Here is a 21,727-nt window from a genome sequence, read left to right as displayed (position 1 = left end):
TATAATTTTATATTGCTATGTCAATCAATAGTTTTACTCATTTGTTTTTAAGATTGTTCTTGTATTTAAAACTGTTCCTTCATTTTCGTTTTTTTATTTTATGACATGATCTCACCTGTGGTGAAATACGTTGAATGTAGATTTAGTAGTGGATCTTATACCACCATATATTTTGAAGTTTCAATGTGTCAAGTTGTGTTTATTTTCACAGTATTCCAAATATTTGTGTTCATTCTAAGCGTAGCTATACATTGTACGAGGGTTGTACGTGTTTTCCTAATTTGGCTTCACACGAATCATGACGGCACCCACATTCAAACGTTGGTGGCGCCCTTTACCACACGCTTTATGTTAGAGCGCCACCAATGGACGGACCCAGGATCTGACATGTCGACATAATATTGAAAATGATTCAGTGCTGTAGTGCCTATAATGTTTGTCATTTGGTGTCAAAAATCGATGCTAACAAAGACAAAAATAACAAAAATAACGTCTTTATATCAAGAATGTAATCTTATCATAAACTGATGAAAAAAAGAAAGATTTTTTTTCTGTAAAAAAACAACATATACAGCCTCGATTCTTATCGATCCAATTCAACTCTATGCAATTCATAAAGTGCTGCTATTTCATAGTCTTGCCTACCTAAAATTATTAAATATGATATACTTTAATAAATGCATATATTCTTTTGAATAGAGAATTGTTGTGATCATTGTATGTGTGGAGAGAAGGTCATGAAATCATATTTTAGAAGTTTTTTTTGCAGAAACATAACATTTAGAAGAGTTTTGATAAATATATTTATATATATATCTACGATGGGAAAGTATTCAATGAACAGTGCAAACAGTCTACAGGTGACCTTATATTCGTATTTGTGTTTCATTAAATAATTTTCTAACTAGCTATAGCTACCGATCTGAAATATTGACTCAGTACGTAATCCCACACTCAACCCATCCCGGGTCTGTGTGGTACGCCGTGATGGGGCGCCCTCACACATCAGTCACTTTAACAATCATGACATGTTTTAAATTTCTATTTTTTTTATTCATGAGGTGATGAAACAGAAAATTACAAGAATCAGATAGCATCACAGACAAGGTAGAAGCCTATCGGTAATAGATATGGTTCCGGTGTGTTAAAAAGGGGGACTACAAGCTCGGTAATCGTATCTGGTAGTTTGGAAGGCTCTCTTTTGTTCAAACATAGGCCGAAGCTTACCGAGAATTCCGTGATTTGCTCTTCGGAAACCATCGGTCTTTGCTTGCCACAGCAACACCGATGATTCCCGAAGCTCTGAGAAGAGCAAATCACGGAATTCTCGGTAACGTTCGGCCTATGTTTGAACAATAGAAACCTTTGCAAACTACTAAAGATGATTACCGAGCTTGTAATGCCCCTATTAACACTTCGAAACCATACCCGTCAATGTTTTGCTTATCTCTTGCCTGTGGTGTTATCTGATACCCGAAATTTTGTGTTTCATCGCCTCATGAATAAAGTTTTTGGGAAATTTTTAAAGACTCCTCAGGATTAGAGATGATGTGTGACAGTGAGGGCGTCTCATCCTAGGTACTGAGTCAATATTTCAGATCGGCAGCTGGTTGGGACTGTTTGTTGGGGAAAAACGTCGGACTTATTACGTAAGAGATGAAAAATGTCAGTTTCTTTGTATTGTCAACGGCAACAGGTGTCCACGGCCCAAGTAAATCGTATTTTTAAAGTTTTTATTGCAGAAACATAAACTTTAGCAGGGATTTATAAATATATATCTGCGATGGGAAATTATTCAATAAGTGAGTGATCTGTTAGGGCGCCGAACAGCATCACGGCGTGCAACACAATTTCAAACAGCTTGATACACTGCTAGCTACCGATCTGAAATACTGACTCAGTACGTTATCCCAAAATCATCCAGAGTATGGTACGCCGTGATGCGGCGCCCTCACACACCATTCACTCGACATGTTCTATAAAATTTTGAAAAATATTATTCATGAGGCTATGAAACTCAAAATTACGGCTATCAGATGGCATCACAGACAAGATAGAAACCTAACAAGAATTACTATTAGGTCTAGGTGTTATTAGGGGGATCACAAGCTCGGTAATCGTATCTGGTAGTTTGGAAGGCTCTCTTTTGTTCAAACATAGGCCGAAGCTTACCGAGAATTCCGTGATTTGCTCTTCGGAAACCATCGGTCTTTGCTTGCCACAGCAACACCGATGATTCCCGAAGCTCTGAGAAGAGCAAATCACGGAATTCTCGGTAACGTTCGGCCTATGTTTGAACAATAGAAACCTTTGCAAACTACTAAAGATGATTACCGAGCTTGTAATGCCCCTATTAACACTTCGAAACCATACCCGTCAATGTTTTTCTTGTCTCTTGCCTGTGGTGTTATCTGATACCCGAAATTTTGTGTTTCATCGCCTCATGAATAAAGTTTTTGGGAAATTTTTAAAGACTCCTCAGGATTAGAGATGATGTGTGACAGTGAGGGCGTCTCATCATAGGTACTGAGTCAATATTTCAGATCGGCAGCTGGTTGGGACTGTTTGTTGGGGAAAACGTCGGACTTATTACGTATATAAGAGATGAAAAATGTCAGTTTCTTTGTATTGTCAACGGCAACAGGTGTCCACGGCCCAAGTAAATCGTATTTTTAAAGTTTTTATTGCAGAAACATAAAATTTAGCAGGGATTTATAAATATATATCTGCGATGGGAAATTATTCAATAAGTGAGTGATCTGTTAGGGCGCCGAACAGCATCACGGCGTGCAACACAATTTCAAACAGCTTGATACACTGCTAGCTACCGATCTGAAATACTGACTCAGTACGTTATCCCAAAATCATCCAGAGTATGGTACGCCGTGATGCGGCGCCCTCACACACCATTCACTCGACATGTTCTATAAAATTTTGAAAAATATTATTCATGAGGCTATGAAACTCAAAATTACGGCTATCAGATGGCATCACAGACAAGATAGAAACCTAACAAGAATTACTATTAGGTCTAGGTGTTATTAGGGGGATCACAAGCTCGGTAATCGTATCTGGTAGTTTGGAAGGCTCTCTTTTGTTCAAACATAGGCCGAAGCTTACCGAGAATTCCGTGATTTGCTCTTCGGAAACCATCGGCCTTTGCTTGCCACAGCAACCGTCCACCGATGATTCCCGAAGCTCTGAGAAGAGCAAATCACGGAATTCTCGGTAACGTTCGGCCTATGTTTGAACAATAGAAACCTTTGCAAACTACTAAAGATGATTACCGAGCTTGTAATGCCCCTATTAACACTTCAAAACCATACCCGTCAATGTTTTGATTATCTCTTGCCTGTGGTGTTATCTGATACCCGAAATTTTGTGTTTCATCGCCTCATGAATAAAGTTTTTGGGAAATTTTTAAAGACTCCTCAGGATTAGAGATGATGTGTGACAGTGAGGGCGTCTCATCCTAGGTACTGAGTCAATATTTCAGATCGGCAGCTGGTTGGGACTGTTTGTTGGGGAAAAACGTCGGACTTATTACGTAAGAGATGAAAAATGTCAGTTTCTTTGTATTGTCAACGGCAACAGGTGTCCACGGCCCAAGTAAATCGTATTTTTAAAGTTTTTATTGCAGAAACATAAACTTTAGCAGGGATTTATAAATATATATCTGCGATGGGAAATTATTCAATAAGTGAGTGATCTGTTAGGGCGCCGAACAGCATCACGGCGTGCAACACAATTTCAAACAGCTTGATACACTGCTCGCTACCGATCTGAAATACTGACTCAGTACGTTATCCCAAAATCATCCAGAGTATGGTACGCCGTGATGCGGCGCCCTCACACACCATTCACTCGACATGTTCTATAAAATTTTGAAAAATATTATTCATGAGGCTATGAAACTCAAAATTACGGCTATCAGATGGCATCACAGACAAGATAGAAACCTAACAAGAATTACTATTAGGTCTAGGTGTTATTAGGGGGATCACAAGCTCGGTAATCGTATCTGGTAGTTTGGAAGGCTCTCTTTTGTTCAAACATAGGCCGAAGCTTACCGAGAATTCCGTGATTTGCTCTTCGGAAACCATCGGTCTTTGCTTGCCACAGCAACACCGATGATTCCCGAAGCTCTGAGAAGAGCAAATCACGGAATTCTCGGTAACGTTCGGCCTATGTTTGAACAATAGAAACCTTTGCAAACTACTAAAGATGATTACCGAGCTTGTAATGCCCCTATTAACACTTCGAAACCATACCCGTCAATGTTTTGCTTGTCTCTTGCCTGTGGTGTTATCTGATACCCGAAATTTTGTGTTTCATCGCCTCATGAATAAAGTTTTTGGGAAATTTTTAAAGACTCCTCAGGATTAGAGATGATGTTGACAGTGAGGGCGTCTCATCCTAGGTACTGAGTCAATATTTCAGATCGGCAGCTGGTTGGGACTGTTTGTTGGGGAAAAACGTCGGACTTATTACGTATATAAGAGATGAAAAATGTCAGTTTCTTTGTATTGTCAACGGCAACAGGTGTCCACGGCCCAAGTAAATCGTATTTTTAAAGTTTTTATTGCAGAAACATAAACTTTAGCAGGGATTTATAAATATATATCTGCGATGGGAAATTATTCAATAAGTGAGTGATCTGTTAGGGCGCCGAACAGCATCACGGCGTGCAACACAATTTCAAACAGCTTGATACACTGCTAGCTACCGATCTGAAATACTGACTCAGTACGTTATCCCAAAATCATCCAGAGTATGGTACGCCGTGATGCGGCGCCCTCACACACCATTCACTCGACATGTTCTATAAAATTTTGAAAAATATTATTCATGAGGCTATGAAACTCAAAATTACGGCTATCAGATGGCATCACAGACAAGATAGAAACCTAACAAGAATTACTATTAGGTCTAGGTGTTATTAGGGGGATCACAAGCTCGGTAATCGTATCTGGTAGTTTGGAAGGCTCTCTTTTGTTCAAACATAGGCCGAAGCTTACCGAGAATTCCGTGATTTGCTCTTCGGAAACCATCGGTCTTTGCTTGCCACAGCAACACCGATGATTCCCGAAGCTCTGAGAAGAGCAAATCACGGAATTCTCGGTAACGTTCGGCCTATGTTTGAACAATAGAAACCTTTGCAAACTACTAAAGATGATTACCGAGCTTGTAATGCCCCTATTAACACTTCGAAACCATACCCGTCAATGTTTTGCTTATCTCTTGCCTGTGGTGTTATCTGATACCCGAAATTTTGTGTTTCATCGCCTCATGAATAAAGTTTTTGGGAAATTTTTAAAGACTCCTCAGGATTAGAGATGATGTGTGACAGTGAGGGCGTCTCATCCTAGGTACTGAGTCAATATTTCAGATCGGCAGCTGGTTGGGACTGTTTGTTGGGGAAAAACGTCGGACTTATTACGTAAGAGATGAAAAATGTCAGTTTCTTTGTATTGTCAACGGCAACAGGTGTCCACGGCCCAAGTAAATCGTATTTTTAAAGTTTTTATTGCAGAAACATAAACTTTAGCAGGGATTTATAAATATATATCTGCGATGGGAAATTATTCAATAAGTGAGTGATCTGTTAGGGCGCCGAACAGCATCACGGCGTGCAACACAATTTCAAACAGCTTGATACACTGCTAGCTACCGATCTGAAATACTGACTCAGTACGTTATCCCAAAATCATCCAGAGTATGGTACGCCGTGATGCGGCGCCCTCACACACCATTCACTCGACATGTTCTATAAAATTTTGAAAAATATTATTCATGAGGCTATGAAACTCAAAATTACGGCTATCAGATGGCATCACAGACAAGATAGAAACCTAACAAGAATTACTATTAGGTCTAGGTGTTATTAGGGGGATCACAAGCTCGGTAATCGTATCTGGTAGTTTGGAAGGCTCTCTTTTGTTCAAACATAGGCCGAAGCTTACCGAGAATTCCGTGATTTGCTCTTCGGAAACCATCGGTCTTTGCTTGCCACAGCAACACCGATGATTCCCGAAGCTCTGAGAAGAGCAAATCACGGAATTCTCGGTAACGTTCGGCCTATGTTTGAACAATAGAAACCTTTGCAAACTACTAAAGATGATTACCGAGCTTGTAATGCCCCTATTAACACTTCGAAACCATACCCGTCAATGTTTTGCTTATCTCTTGCCTGTGGTGTTATCTGATACCCGAAATTTTGTGTTTCATCGCCTCATGAATAAAGTTTTTGGGAAATTTTTAAAGACTCCTCAGGATTATAGATGATGTGTGACAGTGAGGGCGTCTCATCCTAGGTACTGAGTCAATATTTCACATCGGCAGCTGGTTGGGACTGTTTGTTGGGGAAAAACGTCGGACTTATTACGTATATAAGAGATGAAAAATGTCAGTTTCTTTGTATTGTCAACGGCAACAGGTGTCCACGGCCCAAGTAAATCGTATTTTTAAAGTTTTTATTGCAGAAACATAAACTTTAGCAGGGATTTATAAATATATATCTGCGATGGGAAATTATTCAATAAGTGAGTGATCTGTTAGGGCGCCGAACAGCATCACGGCGTGCAACACAATTTCAAACAGCTTGATACACTGCTAGCTACCGATCTGAAATACTGACTCAGTACGTTATCCCAAAATCATCCAGAGTATGGTACGCCGTGATGCGGCGCCCTCACACACCATTCACTCGACATGTTCTATAAAATTTTGAAAAATATTATTCATGAGGCTATGAAACTCAAAATTACGGCTATCAGATGGCATCACAGACAAGATAGAAACCTAACAAGAATTACTATTAGGTCTAGGTGTTATTAGGGGGATCACAAGCTCGGTAATCGTATCTGGTAGTTTGGAAGGCTCTCTTTTGTTCAAACATAGGCCGAAGCTTACCGAGAATTCCGTGATTTGCTCTTCGGAAACCATCGGTCTTTGCTTTCCACACAAACGACCTTATATTCATAATCATGTTTCATTAATTTCCCATCGCAGATATATATTTACCTTAATTAGAATTATCGAAAATCTCTCCTAAATTTTATGTTTCTACATCATAAAAACTTCTAAAATATGATATACTTGGGACACGGGCACGTGTTGCTATTGGCAACACAAAGAGACGGACATTTTCAACTGTTACGTAATAATTCCTTTTCTCTGGAGGCGTCGATGTGGAAATCAAAGACCGATGGTTCCCGAAGAGCAAATCACGGAAAACTCGGTAACCTTCGGCCTATGTTAGAACAAAAGAAACCCTTTCAAACTACCAGATACGATTACCGAGCTTATAAGCCCCCTATTAACAAATCGGAACCATACCCATTACCTCTAGGCCTCAACCTTGTCTGTGGTGCTAACTGATTCCAGTAATTATCTGTTTCATCACCTCATGAATAAAAAAAAATCACTATGTAGAACTTGTCACAATTTGAAACCGATGTGTGAGGGCGCCCCATTACGGCGTACCATACAGAAAACAGATCGGGATGGGTTGATTCTGGGATCAGTACTGAGTCAATAATAATATTCACGACTACGGTAACACTTAAAAAATGTCCGTTTCTTTGTATTGCCAATAGCAACGCGTGCCCATGCCCCCCCCCCCCCAAAAAAAAAAAAATATTTTAGAAGTTTTTAATGCAGAAACATAACATATTTAGAGGATCGTAGAGTTTTGATAAGTTGGCCAAGGGTAAGTTTTGTTCAAACCGGCCATACGCCGAAAGTTACCGAGTGACCCGTGATTTGCTCTTCGGTCTTTGCTTTCAACAACAATACGAACGCCCATGGCTAGAAGGGAGCTTTGAAAATTCATCGAATGTTCACAGTGAATACGACTTACTGTATTACGTGAGAGTTGACAACTGTCAGTTTCTTCGTATTGCCAATAGCAACACGTGCCCATGGCCCAAGTAAATAATAATTTAGAAGTTTTTAATAATACAGAAACATAAAATTTAGAAGGGATTTTTGGTAATTTAAGATAAATATATATCTGCGGGGAAATTATTCAATGAAACACGAATATGACTCGAATAAGTTGCTTGTAGATGGCAATATCGACCGTTTCTCTCTAGCCACAGGCATGGGGGGGGGGGGTGTTCTGGAAAGGGGTCAAATTAAAAGACGTTAGTCAAGTAGTATTAGAATATTGTATCACAGCATTTTATTGCGTAAGAGTTTTGCCAGTGACTTCCAGTGATTAGACAAGTTCCAGTAAATGGTATAACATACAACCTGTAACACCAAAGTAAAGCGTTTCCTGTTTGTACCACAATCATTTATAGCATCCATATCAAGTGTAAAAGTATACTGTTTCATATATTAATACAACCCATAACACCAAAGTAAAACGTTTTCTGTATGTACCACAATGTATATAGCATTCATATCAAGTGTAAAAGTATACTGTTTCATAATTATATTAATACAACCCATAACACCAAAGTAAAGCGTTTTAATGACTTTTTGAAGACGTGGCTGCATTAACCATTTGGCAATGTAGGCAAGACTAGCTGATGATGCGTGGGCTAGGGAGGTACGACCAGCTAATTATGTATTTCAACAGCTACTCTATACTCTACTCTAGGCTTGTCACTTTTACTCTGATGCCTTCTAGACTATCTTCTTTTAGTGATCCAAATTACAGAGCGTGAACATCTACTGGTAGACCCTTATGGCAATGTTGATAGCATATTGAAAATCAATGAACTCAGGTTCTCCTCTCACTTACAGTATCTCTACTCTACCCTTATCATGATTAGTCTAACTCCCCAATTACATAAGAATCAACTTTTTTTTCTTATTTTTTTCCCTTTTGTTGTGATGGGAATTGTTCCCAGCGATTTCCTGTATGATTGTGTATGTCTGCTTAACACAATGATCCATCTTACACAGTTGAGTTTGAACATCTACTAGTAAACCATTGCAGCAAAGTTCAAAGTTCAGCTCGTGCTCTGATCCTATCTCTTATACTCAATAATCTCCTTTTTTAACTCTGCTATCTCTATCTTTTCCGTGATCCAACTTAGAGAGGTTGAATATCTACTGATGGACCCTTATGGCAATGGTTATACCATATGAAGACTAAATCACCTCCCATTCTCTCCCTTAGGCGTAAAAAAAAAATTGTGTGGTTCCGATTACATTCAATTTTAGAATAGGTAGATTTTTAATTTTATTTTTTTTATTTTTTTTTTATATGCGAGTGTCTAGTTCAGGTAGTTATGTTTTTTGTGTTGTTTTCCATATGGTCTCTGTGTTATTGGCTTCTTTTCATCAGATGTACAGCCATTACAGATTCGAAGAACTGTCTTTTTCAGCTGATGTCAGATTCCGCATCCACTATTTCTTGCGAGATTTCACAATTTTCGTGATTTTCTTATTTTTTTTCTTGAATATGTAAAAAAAAGTTTACAGTCGGTGTGAAAAACTAGGTGGGATCGGGTAACCAGAACCAAACCACTTTTTTTATTTGGCCTTAGTTTAATACTCATAGTATTGATACCACAAAGTTTATTATCTCTACTCTAATTCTGTGTTTATCTTAAGTCTTAGTCTAGTCTCTTTATTTTACAATGATTCAACTTGAAACAAAACAAAGATTGAAAAGTTAACACCCTTATTGCAAAACTGATGCCATGTGAGAAGAGCCACTCAACTCATTTTCTCTTCTTTCTCATGATATACTCTATTACTGCCAGTTTCATATTACTGTTCACCAGCTTCGTTTGATACAGTTCATGTCATGTGACATTCACTAACTTTTCTTGATACCACCATGCAATAAGAAACTAGATATCCTATACTAAGATAGGAAGTTCACCACAACTTCTTGCTACATTTTGTCTAAAAAAAAACAACGCATTTTAAAGTCCTGCAACATCTTGCTACATTTTGTCTAAAAAACCAATGCATTTTAAAGTCCTGCAACATCTTGCTACATTTTGTCTAAATAAAATAATGCATTTTAAAATATTGCAACATCTTGCTACATTTTGTCTAAATAAAATAATGCATTTTAAAGTCCTGCAACATCTTGCTACATTTTGTCTAAATAAAATAATGCATTTTAAAATACTGCAACATCTTGCTACATTTTGTCGAAATAAAATAATGCATTTTAAATTACTGGAACTATAGACCAAGACACGTGGGTGCCAATGTTTGATGTCTGCATTTGAAGTCTGTATGGTGACACGTTAGTTCATTTCATTTTAGACAAAATGTCAAAAGAAACTGTATTCATTCAATCTTGCTATCCTAAAGTGTAGAATGTCTATGTATCTACTATGTACGTATGTATGTATGTATGTATGTATGTATGTATGTATGTATGTACATGTATGTATGTATGTATGTATGTATGTATGTATGTATGTATGTATGTATGTGTGCATGCATGTATCCATCTATACAATACCAGCTAACCTCCCTACAGATATCACAGCTGGGGGAGGGATGCACACAAAAACCTAGTAGTAATGTTTATGGAGTTTAGCCTTGAAAGTATCAGTGTCCTGACTGGCTTTCAGATCATGATTTAGTGAATTCCAGCCCTTAATAGTTTTAGGAAAGAAACTGAGATGATACACTTGGCGTTTAAACTGAAGGTGCTTGAAACAGCCTCTTCTATCCGGTGCTAGAAGATCAGTGCCTCTAGTGATTGCCATCTTCACATTTACAACTGGGAACAGTAGTATCAGCCTTGCATTTAGACGCCTATCTGCATTTTCGTATTGATTTCTGCATGGTCGTATCAAACAGAGCCAGTCAACACAAATATGAAATGGGAGGTATTACAACACTCCTCTACTATTACATGAACAAAGTACACTTTGTTAAATTATGCTGTAATCAGATGCAGTCTACTTAACTAACCAGAGACAGGTATGGTTATGTTGTACATTGCTGATAGAATATACATAATATGTCATCAGAGCTTAACAATAACTTTTCAATAAATTAGTGATAATACAATGATAAATAAAACTGTGCATGCCCTAACAAATGATAGAATAAAAGTTGTGATAAAAATTTCAAAAAATCTACATTTGATTCACTCTATCGCCTTGATAGAAATAAAAAAAGCCTTGCCTAATGTTATGTAATAATAGAAAAGTAACAAAGTTTGTCAAACACTTCTCAGGAAGAATATGACTAATTTCAATTCTAGAATTTTAATAGAAATGGTACCTTGAATTCTCAACTAGTTTTGCACCTCTGGAGGCTTTTGAAAAAACTTTGATTTGAATGAAATAAAATCTTAAAAATTCTGATGAATACAAGAATGCATGCAAAGAAAAAGGGCACCTCCAGTCTAACAATAACATACAGAGACCGCACGCATGCGCACACACTCGTACACACACACACGCACGCACGCACACACACACACACACACACACACACACAGAACAGGATCCTGTACCTAATCCCATTGAAAGTGATAAACATTGCTATTCTTTCATAATGCAGTAGAAACAGGCTTCTGCTGAAATCATTAAAAATGGACATTGCTATTTTTTCAAAGTACGGTACATTCAGAAATGACATCTGCTGAAGTAATTACATATGGACATTGCTATTCTAGTACAGCGTAGTAGAAATGACATCTCCTGAAATAATTACACATGGAAATTGTTATTCTTTTACAGTGTAGTAGAAATGGCTTTGGCTGAAATAATAACATATGGACATTGCTATTCTTATACAGTGCAGTAGAAATGGCTTCTGCTGAAATAATAACATATGGACATTGCTATTCTTATACAGTGCAGTAGAAATGGCTTCTGCTGAAATAATAACATATGGACATTGCTATTCTTATACAGTGTAGTAGAAATGGCTTCTGCTGAAATAATAACATGTGGACATTGCTATTCTTATACAGTGCAGTAGAAATGGCTTCTGCTGAAATAATAACATATGGACTTGATAGTTTAATGGCTTCAATTGTTTACTTTCCTACCAGTCATGACATTAGTACATGGGACCATTCAACATGATTTCCAGTCTGTTTCTACAATCTAACAGTGTGTGGCACCTCTATAATGGTTTGGACTATAGATTTACTATCATAGTTTGGTTGACATGAGCACCATTCATCAATTGCACTGTTTTAGTTGTATCAGCACCATCAACATCACAACATGTTGACACTACATACTGGTATCTGTTAGAACTCACAATACATTATTAGTACATGGGACCATCGACATCACAACATGTTGCTACGACATCCTGGTATCCGTTAGAATCCATACAACATTAGTACATGGGACTATCAACAACACAACATGGTGAATACATTCTGGTATCTCTTAGAATCCAAAACACATTTTGATGTGGGTCCAGCCATTGCACTGCTTTGTTAGAATCCATGAGACATTGTGATGTGGGACTATCGACACTGCAATATGTTGCTGCGACATCATGGTATTCATTAGAATCCACACAACATGAGTACATGGGACTATCAACATCACAACACGTTGCTGCGACATCCTGGTATCCGTTAGAATCCTTACAACATTATTGCATACGACCATGAACATCACAACATGTTGCTGAATACATTCTGGTACCTGTTTGAATCCAAAATACAGCCGTCTTCTAATTACTGAGCAACTTTTTGATAAAATAATGATCATATTTCAAATCACATGATTTTTTTTAGCACAATGTTTCCTTCCTGGCCTCTAACTTGCACTGTTTTACTGATCACGGACGGCACCCTTTTTAGTCGTATAAACATTCTAGAGATCACACTCTTCATGATCCAGTACAGCGTCGGAGAATCAGTTTGCCCTCTAAGTTAATTTGATGTGCCACTGATACATCTTGTGATTCCTAACAATTTGGTAGGTTTTCCATCCCTGAGGCAACTCACAAGAAAACCTTGATTTTATCATTTTGACGACAAAAGATTATTGTGTTATTAGAGGACATACTGCTGTGAATTTCATTGTCTAGTATACATCAAACAAAAGTCTTGTTCATAATGTTAACATCATCTTGTGAGTTGAAATCCTGTTGTCCCATCTGGACCTCTAGGTTGTCTTATTACACTGTCTTGCAAAGAGTCTTCTCTTGTTGGTATCAAATGTGATGGTCTGAAAAAAATCAAACAGTACATAGTCATGGTGTAAATATCAATGTTCAAATAAAAAACATGGTTAAAATCCGATGTAGTGTACACATCACGATTTATTTTTGGCTGTTATATTCACTATCATTTGTTCTTTTGTGAGCACTCGTTACATACATCTGACACAATACCATAGGTTTTCCCAAACCCAATCTTGTACTTACGAGTAGCCAACCGGAATCCATCTTACAATATAACACTCAACGTTCGAAAGTGAAAGAAAGAGAATGACCAAACAATAACGATAACATCGTTGTCTGAGCTCTGAAGTACTGTACCCATATGTTTTGATGTATTACGTGTTTTCATTGGTTGAGTGAATTTACTCAGCGCTCTTGTGTGGCTCGGGAAAACCTATGGTATTGTGTCAGCTGTATATAATGAGCGCTCACACAAAGAACAAACGATAGTAAACATAACAGCCAAAAAGACATTGCAACGTGTACACTACATTGGTATGCACTATCTATGCAATTACTTCATATTACAGAATACATTACTTCTGATTCCCACCCAGTTGACAGACGACTTGAAAGAAGTGGTACACTGAGGCTGCTGGCATGTGTCGTTATGCGAAATCTGTCATACTACAAACAATTAGACTTTTTAATGCCAATTTTCAAAATCAAGAAAAAAATTCAGGGGTAACCATACACGTTTCTGAAATAGACATAAAGAAGTTGTCAAAATGACGCCATTTTAGAATCCAATATGGCCGTCAAATGCTGTGTTAACTCTGAGGGAGAATAAAAACATTGATGATTTCCATGGAAACAAGATGGTGAACCCCAAATTTATTTTATAATTTCAAAAGGACCCGAAGCAGGCTTTCACTAGGAAATATTTGGAGAAATTTTAAGAACTTTCAGTGAAATCCATTGCCACAGCACATTCTACTTTAAACCATTTTTATTTACATATTCGGCCGAATAAAAAAAATTGTGTGGTTCCAATTACTCTCAATTTTAGAATAGGTGGGTAGGTAGATTTTTTATTTTATTTTATGATATATTTTTTCTGTGTGAATGTCTAGTTCAGGTTTTTCATTGTTTTCCAAATGGTCTGTGTGTTTATTTCTTCCCATCAGATGTACAGCTAAAAGAACAGTTTTATATTGTCTTTTGAAAGTGATGTCAGTTTCCGCATCCACTACTCTCAAGAGAATTCACAATTGTTGCAATTTTATTATTTTTTTCTCGAATACGTAAAAAAAAGTTTAGGGTCGGAAAAGCTAGGTGGGGGTCGGGTAACCGGAACCAAACAATTATTTTTATTGGGCCTTAGTTTATGATTGTTGGAGTTTGTGTATTGATATCATTTTTAAATTCAAAATCTGAATAATTCTTTACCTTTGTTGATCCTCACTTTCAGCTGCTCCAAAAATTCTCTCTCTCGCTTCTGCATATTCTTTCTCTCTTTGTTCCAAGGTTTTATGCGGTGTCTGTCAATGAAATAGTGGACAGTCAAATATTATTTTAGTAGTCAAGTTTATAATATAGCTTACAGCTTTCTGTGCAATAATTAAAAGTTGCACGAGGAGAGTTATACACTTAAATTCCAGTCAAATAAAAATACTTACATAAAACCGTGATTCAACTACTCTAGTGTCATGTCTAGTTCCTATACAATATCGTTACCATTTACACCTCCACTAGTCTAGTTCCTATACGATATCGTTACCATTTACACCTCCACTCATATAGTCTCGTTCCTATACAGTATTGTTACCATTTACATCTCAACTCACAGTGTAGTCAAAGTCGTTACACTCTAAAAGTCCTGAGATGCATGAGATGTAATTTAAAATTCATCCACAGCCACCCACACAGTCATTAACATCATGTCTTTGTTAATCAATCACCCAATTCTAACCAATAACACAGTCCCTCATAAAGTTAGTGTTTATTAGGGCAGTTAGGTAATGTCCAAATATGGTATATTTGTAAGCTCAGGATGCTACTTATACTCTGTTTACATCACTATAGCAGTTCGGGTTCACTGATTGGAAGAACAACTTTTTGTGCTGATTGAGGGACTTTGACCAGACATGGTTTAGTTAGAGACCACGTTGGCATCCAGACTAGATTATTTTAGAACAGTTGATTGCATGGGATGGATTTCCTCAACATTTTAAAACACATATAATTATGTCATCAGGTCATTTATAAGTTACACCTCAATACCTAGTAGAGTTTCAGTCAATTGAAATGATGGTTTAAGTACACTTCACTCCATAGCAGTGTTCCCTCTAAAGCTTATTTGCACACTACTTGCGCAAGGTCTCCGCCTGCTCTTGCAGTCAAATTTCATGTTTTGCGCAACCTTATATCCAAGCATCAAGAATGAAACAGAAAATATATACAAATAAAGTATAATTAATGATTAAATGAAATGTTGTCATGGAGTTTTATTTCTCCCTTTTCAGCATCCAAGAACAGGTAAAGAGTGTTAGCTTCATACTGTAAATAAACATATGATATTGCTTCTGGCCTTTGGCAGAAAGGGAAATACCCCCCTTCAGGACCACCCCACTGCAGTCCTGCAAACACGGCCGCCATGTCACCCTTTCCATTTTATTCCTTCTCCTGGTAGTGACAAGAATACTCTCTTTTCTCCATTGTCAATCTTCTGTTAGATTGTTTGCTACTATCATTATTCTTCTCTCCAGTGCAAATGCTATTATATCTATATAGTATTTAGTGTTTGATTGTTTGTTCATATTGCTCTTATTTTCTCAAGTGCTAACCTGTTTGTTTTCTAATTGTTTCTGCTTCTCCTCTGCATTATCTCCCACGTCTTGTCGTTTTAATATTTTCAATTGTGGTTGATATGCAGTTCTTGTTGTGTCTTCCAGTAGAACAGATGGTGGATTGTTTGGCTGAATGTCTCTGTAAAAAAATTGTAGGAAAAACAGTTGATTATATGATAAAACGCTACCCAACCACCTACACATACCCAGTAACAGTTACAGTTAGACAGACAGACAGACAGACAGACAGACAGACAGACAGACAGACAGACATACATACATACATACATACATACATACATACATACATACATACATACATACATACATACATACATACTTGCGGTGTTCATTCTATGTCATGACACATAGATATAATGTCAGGTGGTGATCTACTATATATCTTGCCTTGGTAACCTTTGTTAAAGAATATTTATTTGAAATGTCAGTATTGAATTTATTTATCAGGACTGTTCTACTCATTACTTTTGTACTCCTACATGTACATACATAGAAATGCATATGGAACTTGTAAGTCAGTCCATATAAATAGACGTAAAATCAGACGTTTCGAATAAAAAATTCTTTTTCAAGGTATTATCGGCGAGCTTCAGATATGTTAGGTAAACACTTGAACACATCTAAATGTTATGGAACAGAACGACAACTGCGCGTGATTAATGGTTATACGTGTGAAAAGTTATAATATTCACACGCACCAAATAGAGCCCAACAGAACACGCCTGAAATAAACAAACCCTGATTAAACTGGAAATGACGAGAATAATCTATTAATACATACATACATACATACATACATACATACATACATACATACATACATACATACATACATACATACACACACGCACGCATGCACACACACACACACACACACACACACACACACACACAAATATTTCTTACGGTGTATCTTTCTTGCTTTCTTCTATCTTCTTATCAAAAGCCTGTAAAGAAATATAAAAAATTTAGAAACAATTATAACTTTATCATGAATTGAATTTGACGAGGATGACATTGGGACAATGTACATTTTCAACAGATGAGTCTATAACTGAAACAATTAAATTTCCACCAAGCATTGAAATTCGCCATTTGGTGAAATTTTATGGTCACAGACCACACTATGTCTTTGTGCATATATATATATTAGTACCTGATACCATTACATCAAATAAACAGCAGAATTTAAGCATTGCCTTTTATAAAGACTTTATCTGTACAGTAACACGCTTGTTACATTTACATTGAACCGTTTAAAATGCCATAGACACTGGCCGAGTTCTCCTGTATATGCACTGGCCGAGTTCGCAAGTGGCCGACTTCTCTTGATACATTAGCACACAAGCGACTGCGCTGTGGTTCGCAAATATCACGTCAGTTGACTCGCTAGAACTGTTAGTCGTTTCGTACACAATTCTGAATTTTTCTCGTGTATTACACCCCCTCCCCCTCCCCATTAAACAATTAATCTAAGCAATGATCAAGTAATCAATTGCAATAAACAATCACAATCTCCGATCCAAATACTACACATGCCATATACTGTAAACCGCTAATTTTTCGCGTAAAATAAATTTACACGAGTTTCGCGAGGCACCTAAAATCGCGAAATATTGAGGTCGCGAAAATATTGTAAACAACATCAATCAACACAACGTACAGAAGCACTCCATAAGTGAATCACAGTGATGCAAACGAACACATAACAAACATTACATACACATACACTTCAACACAAGCAGACACCCACTTCTTTTACGGAATAAACTAATAAGAATGAAATAATATGTGTACATTGTATTTTTATCTTCGGTTTATTTTCTCAAGTTCAAAAACAGAACAAATCACAAGTTACGAATTTACAAACACAAACAAGACGGGTGTACTGAAATACGACTAATCACGGACAAAAATACAGATTACACATTTCAAAATGAACTGTTTTGATACTAAGAAATTCCTTCATAAATTGTTCACTGCTTGTAAAGAAAAAATCATGCTCACATACATTAAAATTATCAAAAATTACAAACGGACAACGTGCATGGCGGCAAACTGTAAATGTTTTGTGATACTATAAATACTGATAGCAAAATCAACAACTCGACAAAATGGCGGTTCACAAGATCACGGATGAAAAAATACTCGTAGGAAGTCCATAATAAAGATTCAAAAAATCACTACACGTACTTAAATATTATTGGCAATTTGTTTCTGTGATCGGATCAGTTCTGAATGTTTCTATATTTGAATATTGGAGATCGCGGCTTTGATGGACGACTTCTCAAAACCTTCAATGATGGCGGCATGGTCATTACGGAGTTTGTCATACGCTGTCAAAAACCAGTTGGCATGTAGCGGTTTCACATGTGACAGAGTTAGGTTGACTTTGATACTACTGATGTCTTCATTCCGATCCAAGGCTGATGAAATTTGTGACGCATACCATTTGTTGAACTCTTCTTTGATGTACTCTTTGAACTTGCCATTGAAACTGAGATCGAGAGGCTGTAATTCTGAGGTACAGTTCGCTGGAACAAATACGGTTGCGATGCCAGCATCATGAAGTTTCTGTAGAAAACTTGCACTTTGGTGAGCTCTGAAGACATCGAAAATTGCGAGTGCACGTTGCTCATTGGGAAGATCTTGACTTTGACGGATTCGTTGAACGTATGGAATTAACACTTTCTCTGCATAGTGACACATTGTGCTTTCATTACTCCAGTGGTTTGGGCTGTGGTGAACATCCCAGTCAGCAGGAAAATTAAAAGTCGGGTGACATTTGGCCGTTTTGCCCTGGTACAGTAGTTGTGCTGGGAGTAGATCGCCGCTTAGAGATACACCAAACAATGCTGTTATAGCCCTCTTGTCTTCCAAACCAATGATTGCCACTTGACTTTCACCTTGTCTTGCTAAAGTCCACGAACTTACAGGGAGAATGTTAATGCCGGACTGATCAAAGTTAATGACTAACTCAGGCGGTATCGCTTCTGTAGAGACGACGTCAGTGATTCGATCTAAGAACTCGGCTTTAACTTCAGCAAAATTAGTGGGCACTTTCCGAGCTGCCTTGGTTCCCTTACGCTTGACAAAACCCATTCGCCGAAGGAGTGACTCAGACCACGTACGGGTTACATTGATAGGGCCGCCAAATTCACTAAGTAGACCTCGGTTGTTTTGTAGTACGATGCCTCTTGCAGCGGCTACCACGATGTTTTTATTGATGATACCGCCTGAGTCTCTCACATTGTGTATGTACGCTTTCACGTTGTTGTCGAGCTCGCCCAGCAGGAGGGGTCTTCCACGTTTTGCATGGGGAAGAGACGTGACTGGCTCAGGTCGTCCCTTTCCAACTTCTTTTAAGTATGACTTTTTCATCGATCGAATGGTACTCTCGTTGATTTTCTTACCCAGCGAAGTGGTGTATTTTCTGACAGCTTTCGCATTGCCATTCTCTGCTGCAAACTTGCCAAGTTCAGCACTGTAGTACTCATACTGGCCTCTCTTTCTCTTCAAACTACCGGAGTTGACTTCATTGAGCACTTTTGACACTTCTTCGTTGGCTTTTGCAGTCTCAGCAGGGTTGGGTGTTCTCGTAGGATCAGGAAGACCAGGTACTATTGCAGTATTCGTATTAGGATTTCGAATAACGTAACGCCACATGTTGATACTTTAAATTTAGTCGTGATCAGTAAACAGCTTCGTATGACGATCAGATCGCAAGTGAAGTTTAAGCCAAAACCCACGGTTTATATCCATTTTTTACGTTTGATACACCGAAAACAACTTTGATAATTTATATTTAACCGCAAAAATGAAAGAAAAATGTTCACACTTTCCTTGTGTGAACTGTTTTACATTCAAAATAAACCTTTCAACAACCGCAAGGCGTGAATAAGGCAGAACCAAGCTGTGTGAAAACAATATGTGTGAAAGTACAACCCATTTACAACGCAGTCATACAAAGAAATGTGTCAAAAGACTTCGTTTATTTAACATCTTCAATAACGGATACGCATTATACAGTCTAATTGGGTATCATTTAGCAGTTTATAATCAAGTCTATGATTAATTTACATTATCAGCATGGAAGGAAGTTTGGTTGTCACGATGACACAACGTTGGCTAGAGACGTGTTTGATCACAATACGTGAAAATTAATCGTCGCGAAATTGCCACAAAGTATCAAATCGCTAAAAAATATACACGCGAAAATATTGCGGTTTACAGTATATCACTATGAATGAGCTAGCTGCAATAATTGTAGCGTCTTGTTGCGGTTTTGTGGGGGTTTTCGTCTGTTTTGGTGACTTTTTAAGTTTTTGTGTTTAACCCGCACCTAACGTTAGGTGCGGGTTAAACACAAAAACTTAAAAAGTCACCAAAACAGACGAAAAACCCCACAAAACCGCAACAAGACGCTACAATTATTGCAGCTAATGAATGAGCATGCTCTATCTACCTCCAACTCCATGTTCCGATGCTAGGCAGCCCGCAGGCCAAGGTATAAAATCGCAATAACATTAAAATATGTGTAAAAACGGATAACATACACACTTCTGATTTACTACATCATGTAGACTAGTGTCATATATTACTTCAGTAACTTACACCACTGTCAACAGCATCTTCCCAACTATCCCACACTTCTTCGTCCTCATCGTCTGCCATTTTGAAGAGCGCCACCAACTTGTTGGTTTGTATATAGTTACTCCAATGAATAGACATTGCCTCAGACACAGTACAGTAGGAGTTCCTCATTTACAATCCTGAAACTCGTGTCCCTTTTCACGTAGGATAATATTTTAGCTAATTTTGTTGTTGTTGAAATAGTTGAAAAAGAGGGTGGGGTTAAGTTTTAAAATACACAGCAAGGGACAGTTTTTAGAAAACAGAATCGGGAGGTCATACTATTTTCACAACAGCCCGGACTTGATTTCCCCGTCCCAAAGAATTAATACGTATATGGCTCCCAAAGAATGAAACTGTTCATTCAAGAATTATGAGAAATAATTTAAATCCAATAATAAGTATACAGAAATATGTTTGCTTCCCCTTCTCGTCTTTAGTTAATGCAAAGTGTAATCAAGTTCGCATATTTATTTATTTATTTATTTATTTATTTATTTATTTATTTATTTATTACACCTTTGCAACGGTACATAAAAAGTTATTAAATAAGATAAAATATACAGACACAGAACAAATACCCATGACAATACAATCAAACAAAGCAACAATAAACAAAGAATGGCACTCCCCTGTCAAATCGCATGCTTACTTTATATGCCAATAACTCTTAGTGACTCAAACTGGAATTTCGTTTATCCCATAACGAACTTATGAATGTTTTTGTCAACTTTGTGACCCTTTCCCCAAGGTCATGGTTGACCTCCCATAAAGCCCTACTAAAAAGAATATTGAATTTATAGTTCAGACCCCCAGAGTGAAATTTACTGCATACATTATCAACACCAAAGTTTACAAATGTTTCATTTAAATGCAAGAAAAATGTATTTCTTATGTCGAGAAAAACTGGACACTTAAAAAGAAAGTGATAAATATCTTCTTTCCCTCTCGAGCAGAGTTTACAATCTCCAGACCCTTTATAATTTGTCCAATTTACTTTATTCCCTTCTACATCAATGGAGTTAGATCTGACTTTAAAGTAAAGTGAGGTGCCATGGAGATCCACCACATCATTTACATAGATTTCTCTTCTGTTATCATTTTTCACCCAAGAATAGTGTTTTAAGGACTTCAAATTGTTTATATTACGTTTAAAT

General features: G+C 37.4%; 1 protein-coding gene across 1 annotated transcript; it reads right to left on the bottom strand.

Moving 5' to 3' along the window:
• Positions 1 to 12,331: 12,331 nt before the first annotated feature.
• LOC144451847 (SUZ RNA-binding domain-containing-like) lies at positions 12,332 to 20,615 on the bottom strand. Its single transcript, XM_078142754.1, has 5 exons — positions 20,553 to 20,615; positions 16,845 to 16,885; positions 15,915 to 16,056; positions 14,518 to 14,609; positions 12,332 to 13,133 (listed from the first exon to the last, which is right to left on the bottom strand). The coding sequence occupies exons 1-5, from the start codon at positions 20,610 to 20,612 to the stop codon at positions 13,031 to 13,033; spliced, it is 438 nt and encodes a 145-aa protein (XP_077998880.1). The 5' UTR covers positions 20,613 to 20,615; the 3' UTR covers positions 12,332 to 13,030.
• Positions 20,616 to 21,727: the final 1,112 nt, after the last annotated feature.

The sequence above is a fragment of the Glandiceps talaboti genome, chromosome 21 (genome assembly GCF_964340395.1).
Source record: "Glandiceps talaboti chromosome 21, keGlaTala1.1, whole genome shotgun sequence".
NCBI lineage: Eukaryota > Metazoa > Hemichordata > Enteropneusta > Spengelidae > Glandiceps > Glandiceps talaboti.
Note: the sequence above shows the minus strand (reverse complement) of the source record. Positions and strands in the feature narration are given on the sequence as shown.

Coding starts and splice junctions, on each gene's coding strand:
- LOC144451847 (XM_078142754.1), bottom strand. CDS start 20,612: ATGGCAGACGATGAGGACGAAGAAGTGTGGGATAGTTGGGAAGATGCT. Junction 16,886..20,552: donor AAGATGCTGTTGACAGTGGT/GTAAGTTACTGA, acceptor ATTTCTTTACAG/GCTTTTGATAAGAAGATAGA. Junction 16,057..16,844: donor GAAAGCAAGAAAGATACACC/GTAAGAAATATT, acceptor ATTTTTTTACAG/AGACATTCAGCCAAACAATC.